At 36.3% G+C, this 23,031-nt stretch overlaps 1 protein-coding gene across 1 annotated transcript in view; it reads right to left on the reverse strand.

Annotated features, from left to right (window-relative positions):
* LOC136246884 (G2/M phase-specific E3 ubiquitin-protein ligase-like) overlaps positions 1-23,031 on the reverse strand; it is a 94,270-nt gene that overhangs the window by 35,441 nt on the left and 35,798 nt on the right. The window contains exon 2 of the mRNA XM_066038487.1: positions 8,674-8,772. Coding sequence (XP_065894559.1) covers positions 8,674-8,772 — 99 coding nt within the window. The remainder of the gene's footprint in view (positions 1-8,673; positions 8,773-23,031) is intronic.

Below are 23,031 nucleotides of genomic sequence, written 5' to 3' on the forward strand. Positions count from 1 at the left end.
TTCTGGAGAGCTAAGTGGTCTTCCTCATTTCATATAACTCGAAATATCTTAGCGTCATCGGCAAACATAAATGTAAGGTTTGATACTATTGAGGGCAAGTCATTAATAAATATTGAGAACAGCAAGGGCCCCAAAACTGATCCCTGAGGGACACCACTAGTAACTGGTACAGTGCTGGATTTTCTCCCATTCAGTACAACCTGTTGTGTCCTGTTGGTAAGGAAACTCTTTATCCACTTAAATATATTTCCCTGTAGGCCAACTGATGACAATTTATGTATTAAACGTTGATGTGGCACCGAGTCAAATGCTTCCCTAAAGTCAAGGTAAATCATTTCAATTGAGTAACCATTATCTAAGTATTTCATAAGATAATCTAATACATGTAGTAATTGGGTAGCACATGATCTACCTGGTGTAAAACCAAATTGATAAGGTGAGATTAAATTATACCTGGTTAAATAATTCATAATGTGAACCTTAATCAAGGATTCCATCATCTTACTAAAAATGGAAGTTAAACTGACTGGTCTATAATTAGACTACAACAAGTTTGATACTGAAATATGATTGGCTGAAAACATGGTCTCTAAATCTCGTAGAGCCACACTCATGTCCAATAGAGACCACGCTCTGAGGTGATACGAAACATGATAATTACGCGCCTGTAAACATTGGCAATGTGTGGACATTTAAATGGCTAGTAACAGCCGTACTGAATTAGAGGGAGGTGTAATGGGCTTGTTTGTACTAATCAACACTACATTGCTAGCTTACAAGCAGCTGTCGAGGCACAACAACAGCAACAATGAGTTGTAGTCCACTCGAGTCCAGTCGCTGAGTCCAGTACTTTGATACATAGCACGCGCCTGTAACATTGGCAATGCATGGGCGTTTAAATGGGTAGCAACAGCCACGCTGAGGTCCCGCCATGTAGGGAGGTGTAGAGGGCTTGTTTCTAGTAATTAGCCATACTTTTCTCATTTACAAGCAGCTGTCAACTCAACGTACAATAACGAGTTGTAGTCTAAATAAGTTAGACGTCAAGAACCACTGGGTTCTACGGGATTTAGAAAACCCTCAGGCCCTTAGTAGAGCCCAGGGCCTTCGAGTTTTCTAAATCCCGTAGAACCCTGGTTCTTGACGTCTAACTATTATTTAGAAACCAAATTTCGTGCTCCCTTTTTGTGTATCGGTGTAACATGAGCACACTTCCAATCCTGCGGTAAAGATCCACTGTTAAATGATTTATTAAATATAATAGACAATGGAATGGAAATAAAATCACCCATACTTTTGATTACTTGGATGGGCCAGCCATCGGGTCCTGGGGATTTGCTGTTTTGAAGATTAGTAATTTTACTTAAAACAATCTCAGGAGTAATATCAATAGAATCAGTAATAGGAGGAGTACTAGATGGATAAGTTGTAGGGATAGTAGTGGTATCTTCACTTGTAAAAACACTAGAAAAATAATTATTGAAAAGTGCAGCCATATCATTATCAGAGTTCACCGAGGAACCATCAGGACAAAGTAACTCAAAGATAACTGGTCGGATCTTCATTTTTGAGTTAACGTAACTCCAAAAAGCTTTTGGATTTGAATTAGCAGAGTGGGCTAGTTGTCTCTCATAATCTTTCTTAAGATTGCGGGTTAAGCTCCTCAGTTGATTATTAACAGACTTGAAATTGGATAGATCACTAGCAGAGTGAGTTAAAATATATTTCTTCCATAACTTATTTTTCTTTTTCTTTAAAGTGAACACATTGGAATTAGTATAGAGGTTTTTCTTTTCTCTAGGTTTGTAAGTAGGGATACAATCGTCAATGATGTCTTGGAAAATTAACTTAAACAGTGACCAAGCTTTATCTATATCAAGAGGGTTCAGAAAGGAAGCCCAGTCCATGTTACTAAGAGAATGTCTCATCAAATCAAAATTTGCTGCTCTTATATTGTACTTAACATTATCAGACTTCTTTTGCTCCGAATAACACACTAAGTTGAACTCTATGCAAATATGGTCACTGTTACCAAGAGGTGGGAGATAAGACAAGTTATTGATCATGTCTGGTTCATTAGTAAATATTAAGTCTAATAAACTAGGTGATTCATTTTGTCTAAACCTTGTGGGTTGGCATACATGTTGAAATAAAAATAAATCATCAACCACATCCAAAAAGGGCTCGATATGACAGTTGTTTGTTGAACCTGACAGTTCAGACCAAGAGATCTCTCTAAAGTTAAAATCTCCACAAATTAGTAAATGGGTGTAGTTGTCAAGGGTGGATAGCAAGTTACAAAGGGAATCAACACTTGTATTGAGGTGACACGAGGGACTACGATACACACCACCAATTAGCAGTGAATCAGAACCTTGCAATTTGATATCGGCCCATACATGATCCATAAATGGTGTAGACTGTAAAAACACTTGGGAAGATTCCAGTTTATTTGAAACAAAGATTCCTACTCCGCATATGTTAGTTGAAAGGGAACTATAGTTGTCATGATCAAAATTTGTATAAAGGGAAGAAGAACTTATGATTGAGCTTGGAGCTTTTGGGAGCATCTCTGTAAAAACAATCATATTGGGAGAACTTTTCCCTGCAATTTGAGCTAACAAAAGATCACGTTTATTAACAAATTGATCAGCAATAGTATATAAAACTTGCAATGATTTACCAAGTATTACTGAGCCACCAACGACACTAACATCAGGAAGACTGATCGTGATCTAGAGCACAGCAGACTTGCAGGAAGTACTGCAACATTTACTGCAGTGATTACCTCCAAGTAAAGTACCTGTGTGCAGAATATGGTGTGGATTGAAGTTTGTTAACCATCTGGCTGAGACCAGCCTCGCCTGATTTAGCAAAAATTCCTCTGCGATCTAACAAATACTACAGTCTCGTGCACATAAGCACCTTTAAGTGTGTTGAATTATGGAAATGATTACTCAGTACAAGTACAAACTTCCAGCGAATGCTAGATTACGAACACTTTAATCAATTATGGCATGCGAAATGCGATTTATTGCACAAAACCAAGGCTCTCGTAACTAATATATAATTTTACAAAAATATTGTGAAATATACTTGACAACTACTCTGAGTGCATGCAGTTAAATAAGCATGTTTGTAATTGTTAATCAATTTCAGTGACATTATGTATAAAAATCAATTTCTGACTGTTCTATAGGAGTATCTGACTGCTCTATTTGAGAGTTTCCTTCATGCAAGTTATACATATTATGGCTATGTGGCGTTGGTGTAAATTGACCTATATAATTAATTTTAATGCTGGCATATTGCATGCTATAGTAAAATCTTTGTGCTTTTTCTGAAAATCTTCTTCCTCATATATACTCAACAGGGTTAAAGGTATAGTCTAGACATAGTATCTGCACTTTCATTTTGATATGCAATGTACTATTTGGTATATATATGCTCATCCCACTTATGCATGGGGGAAGTATTAGCAATAATTATAGCAACTATCAAAAGCAGAAACCAATTAAGAGTTTGCTCCAATTCCATAGTTGATGGTAGGGAAGAGTGGCTCTGCTGACTGCTGTAAGGATATGTAAAATAAATTCAAAAGTTGAGATATGCACCTAAAAGTAATCAACAGTTTAATGTAGCTACGTACATTTTGTAAATCCTATCTGTGTGGGCCACTCTTATACATTCCATGTAATGTTACAAACTACTAAAATCCTACCTCCAAAACTTCAAAATCAGGACCCAGTGCAGGACAAATTTTCAACTATTTGAATTTTGTGAACAGATCTATATGAGTATGACAAGGTCATTGTGATAATTACTCTAAATTCAGTGACATGTGACTACTGCTCATATTAAATGTTGATCTAATCCATTATAACTATGCCAATTTTTAAGTTCCGGTAAATCATCCAATTGGCATTTCATTATAACAATTAAAATCAAAATTTCTTCCAAATCACAAATATTTAAGTTTCATTTTTAGAGATTTTGTGTCATGGAAGTAACACTATGTTTTTAATGTCTTGCACAGGATAGACATGATTGAGACTGAATAAGTTGCAATTGGTGTTTTGGTACAAAATTAGCTACCAGGAAATATCACGGCTTTATATGATAGTTTTCCATGCAGATGTGATTTCAAGGCATGTAAAGACTTGTCTGCGGAGCATACCATTTGACTTTGCATGCTACTGCATCTGAGTAGTGCATAACAATAAATGATCAGATAATTATAAGCTCTAATTTAACTATCAAATAGGTGTGCATAATTATAACTATGCTGCATGACCTGCATAGCTATAGCTATATAGATCTGGCCATGCACTCAAGACTTCTGGACTCCATCCTTGCTACAGAAATGATCATATTACTGTGCTCACAGTGATTTATAATCATATCAAGTCAGTAACATTATGCTGAATTCTGTAGAACTTTCATTACAAGAGTTCTAGTTTTGCACCGGAAATAAATTGCATTATCGGCTAATTTTAAAATTTTCCGTCAGTAATCAAGCCATTGCTGTTAGTTTATACTTGCTCTGAGCAATCATTTCCATACTTCAGCACACCTAAAGGTGTTAAGTTGCATGAAACTGCAGTATTTGTTGGATCATGGAGGAAATTTTTGCTAAATCGGGCAAGGCTGGTCTCAGGCAGATGGTCAACAAACTTCAATCCACACCATATTCCACACACAGGCACTTGACTTGGAGGTGATCACTGCAGTAAATGTTACAGTATTTCTTGCAAGTTTGTTGTGCTCCAGATAACGAAATGTCTTTTTTTCGCTGATTGGCGATGCACACGACGCCACTACCAAATATTAATTATATTAAACTACCTATACTCTAAAATAAGAGTGGACAACCTCTCAAAGCTTGAGAGAGAGTTTTGACCCAAAAGAATCACATTGTAAATTACGACAGCAAAAAATTGATCGAGTTCAAGGTATTTTGTGTTATTTTCACTAAAAGACATGGACAAAATTTGCTGCCACTGTAGTGTTTTCTTGGTTAGACCTACCCCTACACATGACTATAGTTTGTAAGTTGATTTGAAGATATCGATTTTTGGTTTGCGGACCCTACCTATCATAAAAACGTGGATAACATCTTATTCGCCTACTCAATAGGAGTTCAAAAATTCTTTGTCTCGTTGCAGTAGACTAAAGGATACGTAAGTTATGGGAATTTGTTTACGTCACATCGAAATGATCGTACGCGATTGATTTTTCTTCACTGATTTCGTCTCTGTATGCAGTGAAGAATGGTAATAGAAGAAAAAACTTACCCAGTAATGGACTCCCCTATTCATGGCGATATAAGTTACAGCCGTTTTTGTAAGCGCGTGTAATTTATTTTCCCAATACTTATTTATTATTAACCATCAAAATTAATTATGATACACAAGGTGTATACAAAATAAAAGCAAGTGGATCCTCAGACAACATGCGACCACACAACTCACTGGTTATTGGGTCAGCATGCGGGCATGGCAAGGAAAAGAAAGACTATTTGCACGCACACAAATAGAGAAAAATTTATTACACACACAAAAATTAATTACAAAACAGATTTAGTAAATTTAAAAGCAGTCCGGATTGACAGTCCATTCCTTTGAGCTTTGACCAAAGAATATCTGCTTCTCTGAGAAGCAGATATTGAGGCTCCGGCCATCTCATTCAAAAGTCCTCTAATACTAGCTTTAGACAAAGAGAATACTTGTTGGGTGAAACAAGTTACGTCCTTGATTGCATGGATAGACTTAAAAAGTGACCCAAAACACTGACTTCTACAGTTCTATAGCAGGTAGAAATATTCAAATGATCCAGCTCAGCCAAAAGTTGCTGATATTCTGGTTTAAACTGTTTGCTGTCACAAGCTGATTCGATGTGCTGAACTGAGTCGAGTGGACATGTGAGTTCTACAATATCCATCAATGAGGAATGAGCATTGTATAAAACAACATCAGGTCTATAGAGGTGACTAAACCAGATGAAGGAATGGTTTCAGGTGGAGAATCATTGGAGTGAAATCCCTGTAGGTCAGCGTGGACCTTGACATCATGACAGTCAGCAAAGAGAGTTGTTAGCTTGGATGCCAGAATATGTAAAACTTTATTATGTCTATAGGCGTACTGTACAAATCAATCTTTCTGTTGTTGCTACTTTGTAGGGCTGTAACTCCATAAGTTTTTGCCATACAAGGCTGAAACTTGGCCAGAGCACACACTTGGCTAAGTAGATTATAAATATTCAACAATAAAGAATTTGAAAAATAGACCATTATATCAGGTTTTTGCAGATCCGGTCACAATTAATTATGTTGAATCATCCTTTTACCTATCTAATGCCTTAATACCATCAGCAAGTCATAAAAGTATCTAGGTGTCATTATCGATTAAACGGACACAACATTTGAACATGCATATGATCACTGCTAAAGCAATCTCAGTAAGAAGTCTTTTAAAATGGAATGTAGCAAAGTGTCCTGCAACAGTTAAATGCTACTGCTATATTACATTTGTTTGCCCTCATTCTAGAATATATCTGTACAGTGTGGTCCCCATGCCATGAAATAACATCTATAAAATCAATTAGAAATTGTACAGAGAAGAACAGCAAGCACAGCATATTTCATACACAAATACTGACTGTATTTATTCCGTCTATGTTTAGGTGTTGAAACTAATAGTCCAAAAATTCTACCTTGGCTCAAACAAAAACAGACCACAGCCTCAAATGTGACTGGGCCTGCAAAAATAGGGCATGTGGGCACATGATTTTTGCCTACTCTTTCAAACTTCCTTGGCTCATAACTTTTTATACCAAAATGCTATGGCAATGAAACTTTTAACAGTTAGTTAGAATTTAATTAGCTTTATGATGCAAGTTACAGAATGCAAATATTCTGTTTCAGTACTAAGTTACGACCTTTAGTGTGACAGGGTGTAGTTTGTGCCCACATGCCCTGTTTTCGCAGGCCCGGTCACAAATAGTGAATAACATTAGAGTCATTTATAGATTTGAGGTTCGTTTTGTCTCGTTATAGGGACTTTTTTTAAAAATAGTTTTTCCAATACTGAATAAAGACGGGGTTAGAATAGGTAGTATTAGAACACTATTTTTGCTGTGAAGGTTTGTGATGAATAACTATAATAGAACAGCTAGTGTACGACTATAATAGAACTGCTAGTGTTACAGGAATGTTAAACAGTTTACAATGGCACACAATGGAGAAGCAAAGAAATAATTTGAGAGCCTCACTAATGTATAAAATAATTAATGACATGGTAGATATTAATGTGCACCAACAGTTTAGACAAAGCAACACCATAACTAGAGGTCATCATTCAAAGTTTTCTGCAGTTGCCAACAAGGGTAGATGCTTATAAGAACTCCTTCTTTCCTTTTACAGTAAATTATGGAGCCAACTAGATGATCATATTATCCAAGCTCCATATCTTGATTTATTTAATAATTGTATAAATTTGTAAATAAGTAGCTAGATACTTTTGTACAAATATGCTCATGATTGTGTTTGTACATTAACAAATGTATACATATCATGATCTTTGTACACTAAAAATTTCTGGAGGGTGGTCAAGAGCCCCCCTTGACCCCCATGTATTCAACCCTGTTGTAGGTAGCTATGTATAGCTAAGTTATATATATGGTTATCTAGCCAGGGATGATAATTAAATCACTTCCTTAGCCATGCTAGTCAAGAGTGCCGCGTAGCTGAGGCTGGTATAGAGTAGTATGGTGGTGCCCACCCCATGTTATTATCACTGTTAAGTAATGGACAATTAAAGAAATCTAAGTTAAAAAATAACAACCATACTTTATTTAGTAAATAACCATGCTTTTTAATATTATAACATGAATAACCATGCTTTTCATAAAATATTATAACAATGCTTTTGTAAATAACCATGCTTTTAAGAATTCACTGATTAAAATGTTCCACGATAACTGTCACAAATGTGGCTAGCTCAGGAGCATAATGCAACCATAATGGGAACACTGAAGGAGCATAATGGGTGAAACTTTTGGGAAATTCCTGAAAGCATTTTGAGCAAAATTTTGAACATGTTTTACCAGTCCTACTACCCAGTTATTTAATAAATAATAAATACCATATTCTGTTCTCTCCTACATAGCAGTAGAAAGGGTCTATAGAGACAAAAATTGTGGCGGAGAGCTCTCAATGGTGACAGGAATTGTTTTGCAGTTGGTATATCGTCCATTCCTTGGAATGTGACAGCACAGTCAAGATTCAATTAAACATCAGAGTGCCCTAAAAGAAGGTCTATTTTAGCATAATAAATTTATTGAAACATACATAGGTCCTCAAAATAGCCTCTATAGCACCTAGGCATTATGTTCCTTTCCTGGTTGGTAGGCAGTTTACTTTATTCAATAGGCCCATGCAGCTGGAACCTCCTGTATACCTATTAAACACGCACCTAATAATTTGACTGCATGCTTGCTTACTCCAGAATCTACCCTGTGTCCAGGCACAGTGATTGAGGAGGGTAACAGCAAGGAGAAATATTAATATGCATTTGAAAGTAACTATTTATTCATTTAATTACTTTATTATGCAAAGAACAGTTCTAATTTTGTGATGTTTTAAAACAGATTTATGTTTTTACTGTCACTACTCACCTTTACTTGCCAATTGATACCAGCAGATTCCAACAAACTTTGTGCATTGTCAGTTTCACATGCTTCAGTAACTTCATCGATACTTGTTGCATTGTGTAACTACATAATCAATAATTGGTATGGACAGCAGAGTCATTCATAATATTACATACATGCCTATCAGAAATTAGTATGCTCATATGAAATTTTTGGTAGCATTTATAGCAGACATTCTCCCTGGAAATTGGAGGGTGATTGTCACCTATGGGGTGAAACTCTATGGTACAAACCAGCCAAAAGCATACCACATGCAAGTGTAACATAATAATGTGTTCTTTAAGCTGGTCACATTTTTACACTGGCGTTTGTCTTGTGTGGTGTGAGATCAGGGGTGGATCCAGGTTGGCTAGGGGAGGGGCGCAAACAGGTAAGTTGTAGGTGGTTGGGGAGAGCCAGAATCTCTTGTTAGTTACAGCATTTTTGAAGAAGCAAATAATCACCTCTTTAGTGTCTCACTATTGATTTTTACCATTTTGGCCTTTGCAAGATGGTTGCGAAGCCTTAATGCTGTTTAAAGCTCTGAATGTCTTAAACAACAGCATAGATAATATACCCCAGGGGTATATTATCTATGCAGAACAGAAACATGATAATTATTTTAACAGGCACTTGGTATGCATAAAAGTGCTGTGTGACATTTTACATTTAGTTTAACTTTGGTTCACTTTGGTTTCAGGTAAATTAGTAACTGTGCCAAAAACAGCCCGGCTGTAAAAAAAGGTGAGGCCAAGAATGTACAAATAGATGTTCATGGAGTAACCAAAAGACATGATATAAAAATCTGGCCAAGAAAGCATATACAAAATAGGCGCTTTTGTGCATTCATTTTCTATATGCTTCACATTATCACATCCAGCTAGTTATACATGTGTGCTTGCAATATATACAATACTACTGAGATGATAAAAGATATTACACTGCATTGTTACCAAAATTAATTTAACTAAAAATTTACAATACTTTCTACTTGGCCATCTTTTTATTTTAATATACAGTGCAAAAAGATGGCCAAGTAGAAGCCAATTGTAAATTTTTAGTTTAATTTATTTTGGTAACAATGCAGTGTAATATTTTTTATCATCTCAGTAGTATTGTTTTTATTGCAAGCACAGATGTACAGCTAGCTGGATGTGATAATGTGAACCATATAGAAAATGAATGCACAAAAGTGCCTATACTGTAAATGCTTTCTTGGCCAGATTTTGATATCATGTCTTTTGGTTACTCCAAGAACATGTACTTGTGCATTCTTGGCCTTGCCTTTTTTTAAAGCTGGGCTGTTTTTGGCACAGGATATCACTACTTTTTGTTGAATAGAAAACATACAGTTAGGTATTATAATTATTACATAGGAGACACTGCATGCATGCATGCATAATAACAGCTTCAGCAACAGATTAGCTAGCTAAATTGGTAGCAAAAGCTTCCAAGTTCAGTGTTTAGAAGTGCTACTAAAAGTGACTTGTTAAGAGAAAATTCATTCAAACTGAAATTAATGTTCAAATTCCAGCAAGGACTCAAGTGATATCTTGTGTGATGTTTCACGTAAATAAGAACCGGCAAAGTCAAGGTTACAGTCTTAACTGTTCTTGCTGAAGTAGAAGGTTGGTGATATAACTAGTCTAGTTGAAATCTGTGCGTGACAAGTGGAGCTGAATCATCTGCGAATGTAGCTGAATGTATGCCTCGGAATGGACATGAAGCCTGATGGCACTGAATGCATCACACTATTCTACCAGCAAATTGCCAGGTAAGTTCATGTATAGCCAAGTCAGTGTAAACGGCTATATAACTGCCATCGTAATTTTAGACAGGAATCTTCCATGTCATAGTAGCTTCCTGGGATTATTATGATTATGATTATGATTATATACTGGGTCAAGACCACATAGCTGATAATTGACCCAGGTAATTACAAACAAAAAAACATTTAACACATACATGCATACATAAAATTATTTATTGCGTGATGACAAGGTGGTTGGTAATACTATGCTTGTATAGGCCAGAGCCTTGTAGCTGGCGTGTTCTAGCTGTGTGGGTCAGACCATGAACAAGTTGAGCTGAACCCTGAGAAAACAGCTAAAAATGAAAGGATATTTTCTGAACATTTCAACCAACCAAGATGGTTGGTGATGACAACAAAGATGTCAAGAGCAAACAAGTGTTTCCACCAACAGCTTAGGAAAGGTTAATAGGCTATATACCTTTATGGCTTCCTATAATGTATGGTGAAAACTTTGGCTATAAATAATGTGTTAGGTATTTGAATGATTAGTGGGTAAGTCAATACTACAAATGAGTTAATATTTTTGAGGGCTCAGCTCAATGCATACATACAGTAGGCCGTAATTACTATGCATCGATTGATAGCTGTGATAATAACCCCCAAAAACACCTTTGCTGTAAAAAAAGGTGCGTCCAAGAAACTACAAGTATCTGTAACCCCATGTAAAACACATAAGCTGTAGAAAAACATTCCATGAAATTAATGGGTAACTGAAAGAGCTGATATCTAGAGCGGCCAAGAATCAATAATATTACTACAACTGACTATGATTACCAAAGAATACCTTGGCTGTAGAACAGGTAAATAAAAGTAACTGGCAACCAAAACAGCTGATATCTGAAATGGCCAAGAATAAAAGTTAAGTTGACACAACTTACTACAATTATAAACTTGCAACATTGAATCCTAATCAATCAACTGTGTTCTATACATTCACAATTGCTACATCCTAAATTAATTCTTTGTAACTCTAATTGGCTGGTAATTTGGCCACCTTTTTTCTTTACTCTGACTATTGAAAAAGGTGGCCAAATTACCAGCCAATTAGAGTTACAAAGAATTAATTTAGGATGTAGCAAGGGTGAATGTATAGAACACAGTTGAATGATTAGGATTCAATGTTGCAAGTTTATAATTGTAGTCAGTTGTATGAATTTAACTTTTAGCCTTGGCCGCTTCAGATATCAGCTGTTTTGGTTGCCAGTTACTTTTATTTACCTGTTCTACAGCCAAGGTATTCTTTGGTAATCATAGTCAGTTGTAGTAACATTATTGATTCTTGGCTGCTCTAGATATCAGCTCTTTCAGTTACCCATTAATTTCATGGAGTGTTTTTCTACAGCTTATCTGTTTTACATGGGTTACAGATACTTGTAGTTTCTTGGACGCGCTCTTTTTTACAGCAAAGGTGCTTTTTGGGGGGATATCACAAATTTTTGTCAGTTATATAATTTGTGACCAGATTTGTGAAAAGGGGTCTTCCACACACATACAATTTATGAACTTTAGCAATTCATTACTTGTGAATGGAATACGTTATTGCCTTGAAATTTGGACCGTAGTGAGCACCAACATAGGCTAATGGGTGGAGTAAATTTCAGGTTTGTATTGTTTTTGAACACAAAGTTACAGTCTTCCAAGTTCATAAAATTGGATGTTTGTGGAAGATTCCTTTTCGCAAATCCAGTCACATTTACAGACCCAATGTTCAAGCTGTGTAAAGCACTTATTTGCAAAGCATCCTTTTCTAGGTGATCTTGGGAATGCCATCATCTTGAAATAGCAACTCTGAGATAGCATTTGGGATCTGGGAGTGTTTTCAGACAGAGATGTAAATATTCAGCTATATGGTTCAATGACTGTTCTATTAGAGTATTTTATTGCCTGACTGTTTTATTAGAGTATTTATTGCTTGACTGTTCTATTGGAGTATATCAATCATTCTGTACTTGTCAATGAATAAAACCTGCTATGACCACTGCCAAAGTGCCCTGAGGACGACCTATCAACTTGGTTTGCCACTCGTAGAGCTAGATGCTTTGCTAAGGGTTATGAAAGAGATCACAAACATCATACTATTATTTTTATTTCACTACATACAAATGCACGCTTACATCATATACAAGCACAAGATGCACGCAAAATGTGCAAACACACATATTCACAAACATACACCACATATTGGTTGTACTCAAGTTAATATCACATCTCTTGTGAAATGCTCTTGTAGGAGAGATGGTAATGCCTTTACTTGGTGCTAAAAAGTTCTTGCAGAAAAGAAAATTATGTTGTAGATACTGTTTAGTGCCGGTTAATTACACATGTCACTCCATAGTTAAGCCATGAGGATATCCAAGCAAGTGTCTTTGGTGTTGCGACTGATGTTCCAGGTTAGTTGCATGTGTGTTTAATTTATGCCTGCTTGTTTTTCACAGGTCTCACTTAACCTTGTGTCGTCATGCAGACATCTGAATATTGTGCAAGCTGTGTGGAACAACCCCAACTCATATACACAATCATTGGCAACCACGAACCACATACATTCAAGCAATCTGTTACAAAAGTTGAAAGCCACAACACAAGCTCATGCCAGCAAACCACAAACCACATTCCAGCAATTTGTTACAAACTTTGTTGCACTATGGTATGTGCATAATGATCAATTAATGAAAGCCACAACACAAGCTCCATGGTGCATTAATGGAAATAAATAAGTTCCACCTGACTGACAATTATCACGTGACCTATTTAGGGGATATCCCTTGGAAAGACCCTGCACAGTAACACTTCAAGTGAACAGTGAATGACACTTGATACGCAATTTATATTGTTATTGATGGCAGTTCATATATGTCTTGAGAGAGAAGTATAATATTATTAAACACTAAAATCCATTAAAGTACGAGTACCGCATTGTAGAGCCATAACCAAGAACAAGTTCCACTTGACTGACAATGATCACATGGCCTATTTAGGGGAAATCTCTTGGAAAGTCCCTGTAACACCTCAAGTGAATACACGTGATACGCGGTTTACATTAATTATTGATGGCAGTCCATGTCTTGAGAGGACTGAATACTGCTAAATATTTGTTATATTGTAACTGGATTTCAATGGAGCAGCGAAGTGTACTTAACTGATTTGAAACTAAGATACATAGAGTCTACACCGCTTGAAGAAGAACGTCGAGTGGATATTAAAGAGTCACCGGCGAGAATACTGATGTACTCAGCTCTTCGTAGAGGTTCAGTAACGAAAAGAGAAGTGGAGGTTCAGTAATGAAACGAGGAGTGGAGGTTCAGCAACGAAAGGGAGGTGAAAAAAATGAGGCTAGTGTACAAAGTGCCACATCTATTCACACTGATTAACCGCGTGTATGCAATTGGTTTTTAGACTGTAAGACGTCTCCACTGACTAGTGTAAGTTCACTGAGACCAAGCTGAAAACTTCTGTGATGGTACCAAGTTGAGTAGCAGCAAGTACCATTATTTTCCGGCTTGAAATTATATCTCATGGATGGATTGTCAACAAGGTGTACTCGTACAGACCAAACAGCTTTCAGTATTGTCACTGTAGTGCCAATTTAGAAGTCCTGGAACTAGGTGGAAGAAGTAAGGTAATCTACATGATGCTTGTACAAAAAAATATTCTTTCACATTGCATACTGGTCTTTATGTACAGTGAAACCTGTCTAATCAGGACACTGTGTAGTAAGGTCACTGCTGGGCCAACTTGTGAATCCTCAAACATATTACCTCAAGATGTGATGAATTTTCAATTCTCCAAATCTGTCATTTGCGTAAAAAGTGACAGATTTTAGCTGTATTGTATTTAATGCCCTGTCAATTTTGCCGGTACAGGGTACTTGGTCATAACATGCGGTTCTCTGACTAGCAGTGGTACATATGTAAAGATCAAGGTTCGGGGGAGTAAGTTTATATATATATAGACAGAGGAATTATATAACGTTATGTGTGTTCTTTAGTTCTCAATTGTCAAGTGTACATGGACGATGAGGCCTGATAAGATCTTGGCATTATATCTCAGTTGATTATATACAATCTTCTGAATTTCCAGGATGAGGCGTACAGTTGCGATGGGACTAACTACAGTGGAACCTGTCTTAGCGGCCACCTGTATAGAAAGGCCACTTCTTTAAAAAGACCAACTTTAAATTTCCCTAGTGAGAAGTTTATACACTAATTTACCTGTCTAAAGCAGCCACCTGCCTATTAAGGCCAAGAAATCTTGGTCCGAAGGTGACTGGCTTAGACAGTTGCCACTGTATCTCATTTTGTTGTCAGAATTTTATTGTTAATGTCACAAACAATTAATGTGATATATTTTGTTATGTAACATATGTATTAATTAAATGACATGCATGACGAAAGCCACAATGGGAGTAACTACTTACTGTTAGGGTGGGTAATGCTATGTAACAAGCTGGTTTGAGCACCACCAGAACACACAATACACCATGTGTGGTGTGGCAACAAGAATTATGCTTGGAACACCTTCTCTAGTGACACTACGTTCTTGCCGCTTTCACACTTGTTTGTAAGACATCTACCAATCATCAACGCATGCATGAGGCATGGCACTAAATGGAGTTTAAAAGATTTCTGCTTAAAACACATTCCCTAGGGAACTTATGGTTCTACACGCTTTTACAACTTGTTTATCAGACATTAGGGCTTGTGTCCACATCGTGTCTTTAAAAGTTATTGTAGGGATTAGAGGTTTGATCGAAGAAAATACGTGTAAGAACAAACCAGGATTAGATAATGTCAGTGCTAGATGGACTGTACAAACATGGGTAAGTTGACTGGTATAAGATGACCCTAGGTGTAACACAAGGTTGAGAAATAAAGCGAAATATGTCTAAATACGCATTTAATACTGGTCGCAAGAAAATTACTACTACTACTACAAAAAAAGATTTTTTTAATTACGTAACGCAATACAAACTATTGAGAGATGTTGCATAATTCAGGACTAATATTGTGAAACCGTCCCTACATGTAAATAACTCACAGTAGTGGCCACGCGTCTTTTAATTGGCGTGCGATTTGTAGTTTCTTGGCCGCACGCCTCACGGTAGCCTCACTACCGTGAGTCTTGATATAAGTAGATCTGAGACAACCATGGACCCTACTATATAGTAACTGGGCAGATATATAGAGTAGTGTTTTTCTAGTACAGGTATACTGTTCTAGTACATTCTAGTTATAGTTCAGTTGCCAGAAATATTTTAAGTTAGTATTAGTTCTAGTATTGATTGTTTAAAACAATTTTTGTTAGTATTAGTTCTAGTATACCTTGTTAGAAACAATAATAGTTTGTAGTAGTTCTAGTATGCATGGCTGAAACAATTTTAGTTAGTATTAGAGTACCTGAAATTTAGGTAGTATTAGTTATAGTACAGTACTGATGCTAAGAATATAAATACTTTGTCATACTTATTCATTGTTTTTACAAAAAAATTGAACACTAACTAGGTGTATTAGAATTATCATCCTATACCACTGTGAGAAGTAGAACTTAATGAAAGATTTAAACAACATCCTACCTAAACAATATACTTCATGTTTCTCCATAAGATGATCTCTCTAAATTATTGTCTTTCACCTGTTTTGTTTCCCTGTTGTCACCTCTCCATGCACCGGAACAAAATATTTGAGCGGTGGTTGCTGAAATGTCACAAGCCACTCGAGATAGTAATGGAAAGTTGCCTTTGTTCTTACAAAGGTTATATTTAATCATCTTATGATTATGTTAATATATACTTCAGAGTCAGGCTTTAATGTGCCAGATAGTCAGTTCACCAATCAGGTTCCTCAAACAGCAATTGCAGTAGTAGTTGTAGTACTAAACGTTTTAGTTTAGTTCTAGTATTGGTACTATAAAGCTATAAATTTTAGTTTAGTTCTTGTTCAAAAACATAAAAACAACACTTCTAGTATAGTTCCAGTTTTTTAAATAGACTGTAATGGAATTATAGTGTAGTTCTTGTTCCTAGAACTAAAAAGAAAAGGCTGTACTAAAACTAATTTTAGTTCTAGTTTTAGTATACTAGAAAAACACTAATATAGAGTTATGTATACTCTGATATAATTGTTGAGTGTTGTAGTTTGTCAGTGGTCAAATTAATCAATTTAGATAGGTTTTTGTGATGTTGAAGGTGTTAGACAAACTCCAGTTAGGGGCAGGCAATAAAAGATTATGTTTCAAAACAGGAGAGGAACATGCTTAGGCCCGCAAGGTACAGGCTTAATTTACTTGCCCCAGTAGACGCACCATATATTATAATGCACATATCAATGTATTGCCCTACTACTGCTCCCCCTTTGGGAATATATAGGGCTATAGTGGGCACAACCGAATGTTAAATGCCCCATGGTAGGACAAACCTATTGTGTCAAATCCCCATCATTGGCTCCAGTTGCAACATGGGTGATTTGACATAGTGTAGAAAAAATATTTGGGTGCTTAATGGATGATTGTCAAATGCCCCATAGTGAAACATCAGTTTCATGTCAATTCACCTTGTAATTCCCCACTTACAGGCTTTACATCCAAGGGGGATGGTGGGGTAACACATTGGTAGGTGCATAATGAGTTTGCATCATAAACCTTGTGTTAAAATTTAGTCTGTCTTGCTTTTTTCATGCTTATAGCAGCTAATGTTCTTATTCTCAAACAATCAGGACTGGAAAACTACAAATTGTCTTCTACTTTTACATATCAACCATCCAGTCACTGCTAATTTATTAAAATTTCCTGTGCTGTTGTGTCACTTGTTTACTATTATGCTATAACCATTAGTCACTCCTAGTTTATATGTCTCCTAGCAACAAAAATTGTTATGTCAACAATGTAGGTGAGAACCACAAAACAAGTCAAGTAATATATTCCAAAATTGGTCATCAACTGCTGCAGTAAGCTGAATACATCTTGGGAATGGCTATGTGGGATGCTCACTTTAACAATAACCATAATAGTGGAATTAAGTGTTTGCTGACATGTTAGTCTGACTATATGAGTACATGTTTCTAGTTAGCTGTGCCTTACCATACTGTATCCCTTTCTGTATTTGTAGGGTGGATACTGATGTCGTGACTGTTGGCGGGTGAAGTTATGGTCAATGGACAAATCATGCAAATGGTGAAGAAAAATTCATATGTGGTACCAAGACCCCACTACTATATATGTGACCGGATTTGACAAAACCAGGCTTCCACACACATCCAGATGTGTGACTTTGAAGGACCATAACTCAATGTAGGAGTAAGCTATCACTTTCAAAGTTTTATCTGTTATTACATAATGCAATGAAAGACTGTTGTGAAAATTGTAGGTCAATAGCATACTGAGTGATCAAGTTACAAGTGATTAAAGTCAAAGAATTGGATGTGTGTGGAAGCCTGGTTTTGTCAAATCCGGTCACATATTATTATGAACTCTTGGTGGTACTTCATAGCCAAACACTAGTGTATCTGACTTCTTGTGCTATTGTAGTCATTTTTTAAATTTTATGGGTTCATCATAATGTAAATCTTTACTATTACAGTATATTCATGCTATCATTAAAGAGTTTCTATAATTGTGGGTTAAGTGATGAAAGGTGATGCGCTGATGCTGGCTTTTTAAGTGAACACTGAAGTTTCACAGGCACTGAACGGCTGGGGAGGGATTAAAGACGTGCACGGGTAATGTAGTGGTAAGTTATTTCAACTATATCACTACAGCGGTTATGAAACAGCTGGCTATAGCTATGTACGGCCCTGCATGGGCCGGAGTCACGCTATAACGAGTCAGTGGAGGCATACCGTGGCAAATTTAAAACAAATCAGAGATTGGACTCACAATTAAACCAAGAGTTGACAGCACAATGTCTATCAAATCAGCCAGTTCACTATAGCTAATGACCTTGCCCACTTCCACACTGTTTGGTTTGGGAATTGAGGCGGACGCCTCACATCTCGACATCATGGCAACAAGTTTGAATCTTCAAAGAGCACAAAAGCGATCTCATAAACTAATGAACAAGTTTTAGAGAATTTAAAAGTACAGATTCATTGTGTAAAAAGCCCCTGATAGCCGCACACAGTAATAATGAACTAGTGAAGGTCACTACTAATTTCTGCCACAATACTCACTATTTTTGTGTAGTGATGTTCACTACTTTTGTAGTGACCTTCACTACTTTTTTGTAATGATACCCACTACATAGTAGTGAATATCTCTACATGGTATATAGTGATGTTCACTACAAAATTGGTAGTGAACGTCACTACACAAAAAGAGTGAGTATTGTGGCAGACATTAGTAGTGACGTTCACTACATTTAGTAGTGACCTTAACTAGGTTGTTTTTACTGTGAAGCCTTTTACAATATGACTTCATGGTTGAAAGAAAATTGCTGCAATGGGATGCGATGATGAAGAAAACGAAAAAAGAACGATGCACATTTGAATTAATAATTTAATTAATGCATTGTAAATGGGTGGGCGATGGAACAAACTACTCCAATAATCTGCCTGACTGTTCATGTGGTAGTTACTCATTATACAAGGCTACATGCCCCTGGTTTCGAGGCAGAATCGTTTAGTAAGGCTGAGATTTTGCCATGCGGATTTTAAAAGATTGCAAAATCAATCCCTCATGTAAATGACTCACAGTAGTGGTCGCGTGTTTATTATTATTGTGGGTGTGAGCTTTGTGCTTCTTGGCCTTGCGACTCACTAACGTGAGTCTTGATAAATGCTAGCAAAATTTGCATGCTTCATGAGTTTTATAGCTAAACTGATTTTGGCCTGACATAAATATCAGTATTTTCATAATAAGCATGGCTGGCTCCTCCACTAGTGAGCGAGGGGGCATTTGTTCCAAATGCCCAATCCTGGATCCACCATTGGAGATTATGTGTATGGCTATAGATTCGCTAACTGTGTCTTTGGCCTGTTTATGCTCAGCAAGGTCAACTTCTTGTTCATCCTTAAAGTTTGTTTGAGGGTTGTATTTACAGTATTTAAAACAAGTAGCCTTGTAAATTGATAGTGGTATATTAAGAATGAATTTGGACCCTTATAACAGCACAGATTTTCAATGCAACACTACACTACACTACACTACACATGTGACACTGCACTACACTACACTACTACAATACTACACTATTACTGCTACACTGCAGTACTGCATTTCTGTAATTCTACATTTTTGCTACACTGCAGCACTATTACAATGTGTCAATTAGGTATGGTTCCACTGATACTGAAAATACCTACCGATCCATTTATACTGATATTTAGCAGTGAATTTTTACCGATATAGATATGGTAATTGCCCTACAATTTACACACCTCTTAAGTTACCTATATGTGACTAATCTATTACAATAATATTTTATTGTGCAGTGACTGTTCTATTAGAGTATTTTGATGTTTTTCATGCAGACATAGTAATGCTCAACACTATTAATTTTAGAACCTGCAAACCAATAAATCAACATTTACAAATCAATCCCCTACTATTGTGGGATGTTCATCGTAGCATAGTTACCATTGCTAGATCCACCATCAAACTGAAAGGACGATTGTTGTCATCAGAGAAATATCGAATTTTATATTGGTGGGGTCTATTCTACGGAACAGAATAGAACGGAACGGAATGATGGACTAAACCACGGAACGGAACGCTTCTCAAATTGAAGCTTGCAACTGATCATTACTGAAACTGCCCTTACAAATTATCAGTGGCACCTCCAGTGGGTGATTAAACATAAGATAAAAAGAATTAAAGGATCAATCATGGGTTCTTGTTGATTGTCATTAGTAATGAAGTATTAATTGTGGAATGAGCTGTATCAGTGATGTTCATCCATGGTTCATCTACGGATATATCAAGAAGGACACTTGTTCTTACCAAAGTTAATAGTATGTGAGCTGTTTTGCTTATTTTGACTTTAGTAAACAGTCTGGGGTGGCTTTTCAAGTCATAAGTCAGTGTACAAATACAGTAAAGCAAGCTGGAAGACACTGGTAACAGGAAAGAGCCAGCTGAAATAAATCTTGAAAAATTTTGTGCAGTGTGTAAGGAGCAAATATTTTGGCATACCGCAAGGAGGCTATATTCTGCAAACATTGAAGTGTATGCATAGAGTTATTAACAGCCGGTGCAGTGGACTAATGCGGTATTCAATAGTGAGCTGATTTTTTTTTCTGTTGCACAAATTCAAGGATGTGTCTGACTGTTAGCCTTGAATCAGGCTAAATGTCAAAACTCCAAGCCCAACTAAATCTCAATTATAAGCCTTCTACGCATGTGAAATCATGCCCATATATATAGTCACCAGGCAAACGTGATTTGGACCAAGATGTGTGTGTATAATTTCAATGTATCTAGTCAGACCTGAAATGGAACACGCACATTAATTACATATCACCTAAGAATCCTAGGATTTATAAGTATAACATTTCACATGCTTCATTTCAAACAAAGGTTAAATTTGCTTGTCTATTTTCAAGTGATTCCCAGTCCAGCTGGTCCATGAAATTACAGTGGGATCACATGTATTTGTTACAGTGTGGGCTGTTCTGTGTTGGATCTATTCTAGAGTTGAGATTTCAAGGTAGACTGCCAATGTACCAACACTGTTATAGCATATTTAAGTGGAGGTCAAATGAAAACAGGAGTGCTAGATTATTTATTTATACAAATTTTTCATAATGAAATTGATATCCCATTTTGATTTGTACCTCCACTTTGCAACATATTCAAGAACAAGAAGTTACCACCCTTTTAATCTCCAACCATTGTCGTTAATTAAACAAGATCTCACCAGTCTGTTTTTCCATCTACAACTTTGCTTTGGAGCAATACAGTAATTATCTAAAGGCTCTAATTCATATCAAGTATTTATGTCTTTAATTCACTATTTTACTGGTTTGTCTGTATGCTTTCTTCATTTCCTTTGAAGTTGTAGAAGTTGTTATAAGTAAACAAAGATAGATTTTCTCTCCCATATTATTCTAGGATTTCTATTGACTAAGAAAAATTTAATTATTTATATACAGGCTCAAAATTGAGAAAATATAAAGAAAGTGAATTAATATTATAAAATCAGTTTGCTTTTGGATATTTAATATCTCCAACTGCAATAAAAATTCAATGAATCCATGCATCTCATCGCTGGTCATCTGAACATTCTGAAAGTGATATCTCTCTCAATCAACCATATTATGTTTTTTAGACTGAATAAAGTCATGATCAACTAGCCTTTTCCTGTCACCAGTAATTTTTTAGTTAGTTTCTCTGGATATTATATGTTCTGAAACTGAAGAAATCGAGTGATTTTCTGAACTATTTATCTTGTCAAGATCAGCAGAAGCAACTGACATCCAATTGGCTGCTGTACTGAGTAACAAAACTTGCCTTGGTCATGCAATAAATGAATTGAAGAGATCTGCTTGGTATATCAGGTAGGAGAACAATCACTGCATGAGACAGCTATCAATATTTTATTATCCTATTCCATTTCCCTGGAGGTTCCACTGATAAAATACAATTTCAGCAAAGATAGCAGCTAGCCAAACTGCAAGTTTTGAGTCAGAAAGCATTCCATTCTGTGAAATAGACCCCATCCTAAATTCAACTCACTACTCAGGCTGAGATATCTAGCATTAGTCCACTACATTGTTAATGATATAACCTCCTTGAGGTATCTGAATGTTTGCTCCTCATGCACTGCACAAAATTCCTTTAGATTTTGCTTAGACTGGGTTGATTCAGCTAGTCACCATACTTGTTTCCATTGTAGTGTAGCTATACTACTGATTTATGCTGATTAGAAAGGCTGGGCCCCAGACTGTACATTGTAAAGTCAAAATAAGCAAAAAAAAACTGACATACTAGTCATGCATTAAGTTTCCTACTTGATACATCTGAAGATGAACACACTGAGTCAGCTATTCCCACAATTAGTATTTTGTTACTAATGACAACCAACAAACACCCACAATCGATCCTTAAATTCATTTTATCTTTCTTTGGGGTAGGTTTGATTACCTGGTGGAGTTGCCACCAATAATTTGTACAGCAATGGCAAGCTGCAAGTTTCAGTTTGAGAAAGCATTCCGTTCCATAGTTTAGTCCATCATTCCGTTCCATTCCATAAAATAGACCCCACCTTTTATATTTCACGAGATGTAAAATTTATTTAAAAATTTTGTGCTCCACACAAATGACCAGATGAAACTTGCTACTTAGCCAGATCTTATCTATGGTTGTTGTGGTTAAAAAGTACACATAACAGTAAGCAAACAATTTGTTTGATTCCCAGCACAGGGCTACTTTCTTTCAAAAATCATAAAATGAAGCATGATTTTTCAAATTCAAGCTGCCCTACCAGCCAAGACAAGTAAAGCCAATTATTCTTTACAGTATTCTGACAAAGTTGGGTGCATAGTCTATCTATGCTGTTAGAGTGAAAACGATCTGAGACTTCTCACCATCTGGGTGACGAGTAT

The sequence above is a fragment of the Dysidea avara genome, chromosome 2 (assembly GCF_963678975.1).
Source record: "Dysidea avara chromosome 2, odDysAvar1.4, whole genome shotgun sequence".
NCBI lineage: Eukaryota > Metazoa > Porifera > Demospongiae > Dictyoceratida > Dysideidae > Dysidea > Dysidea avara.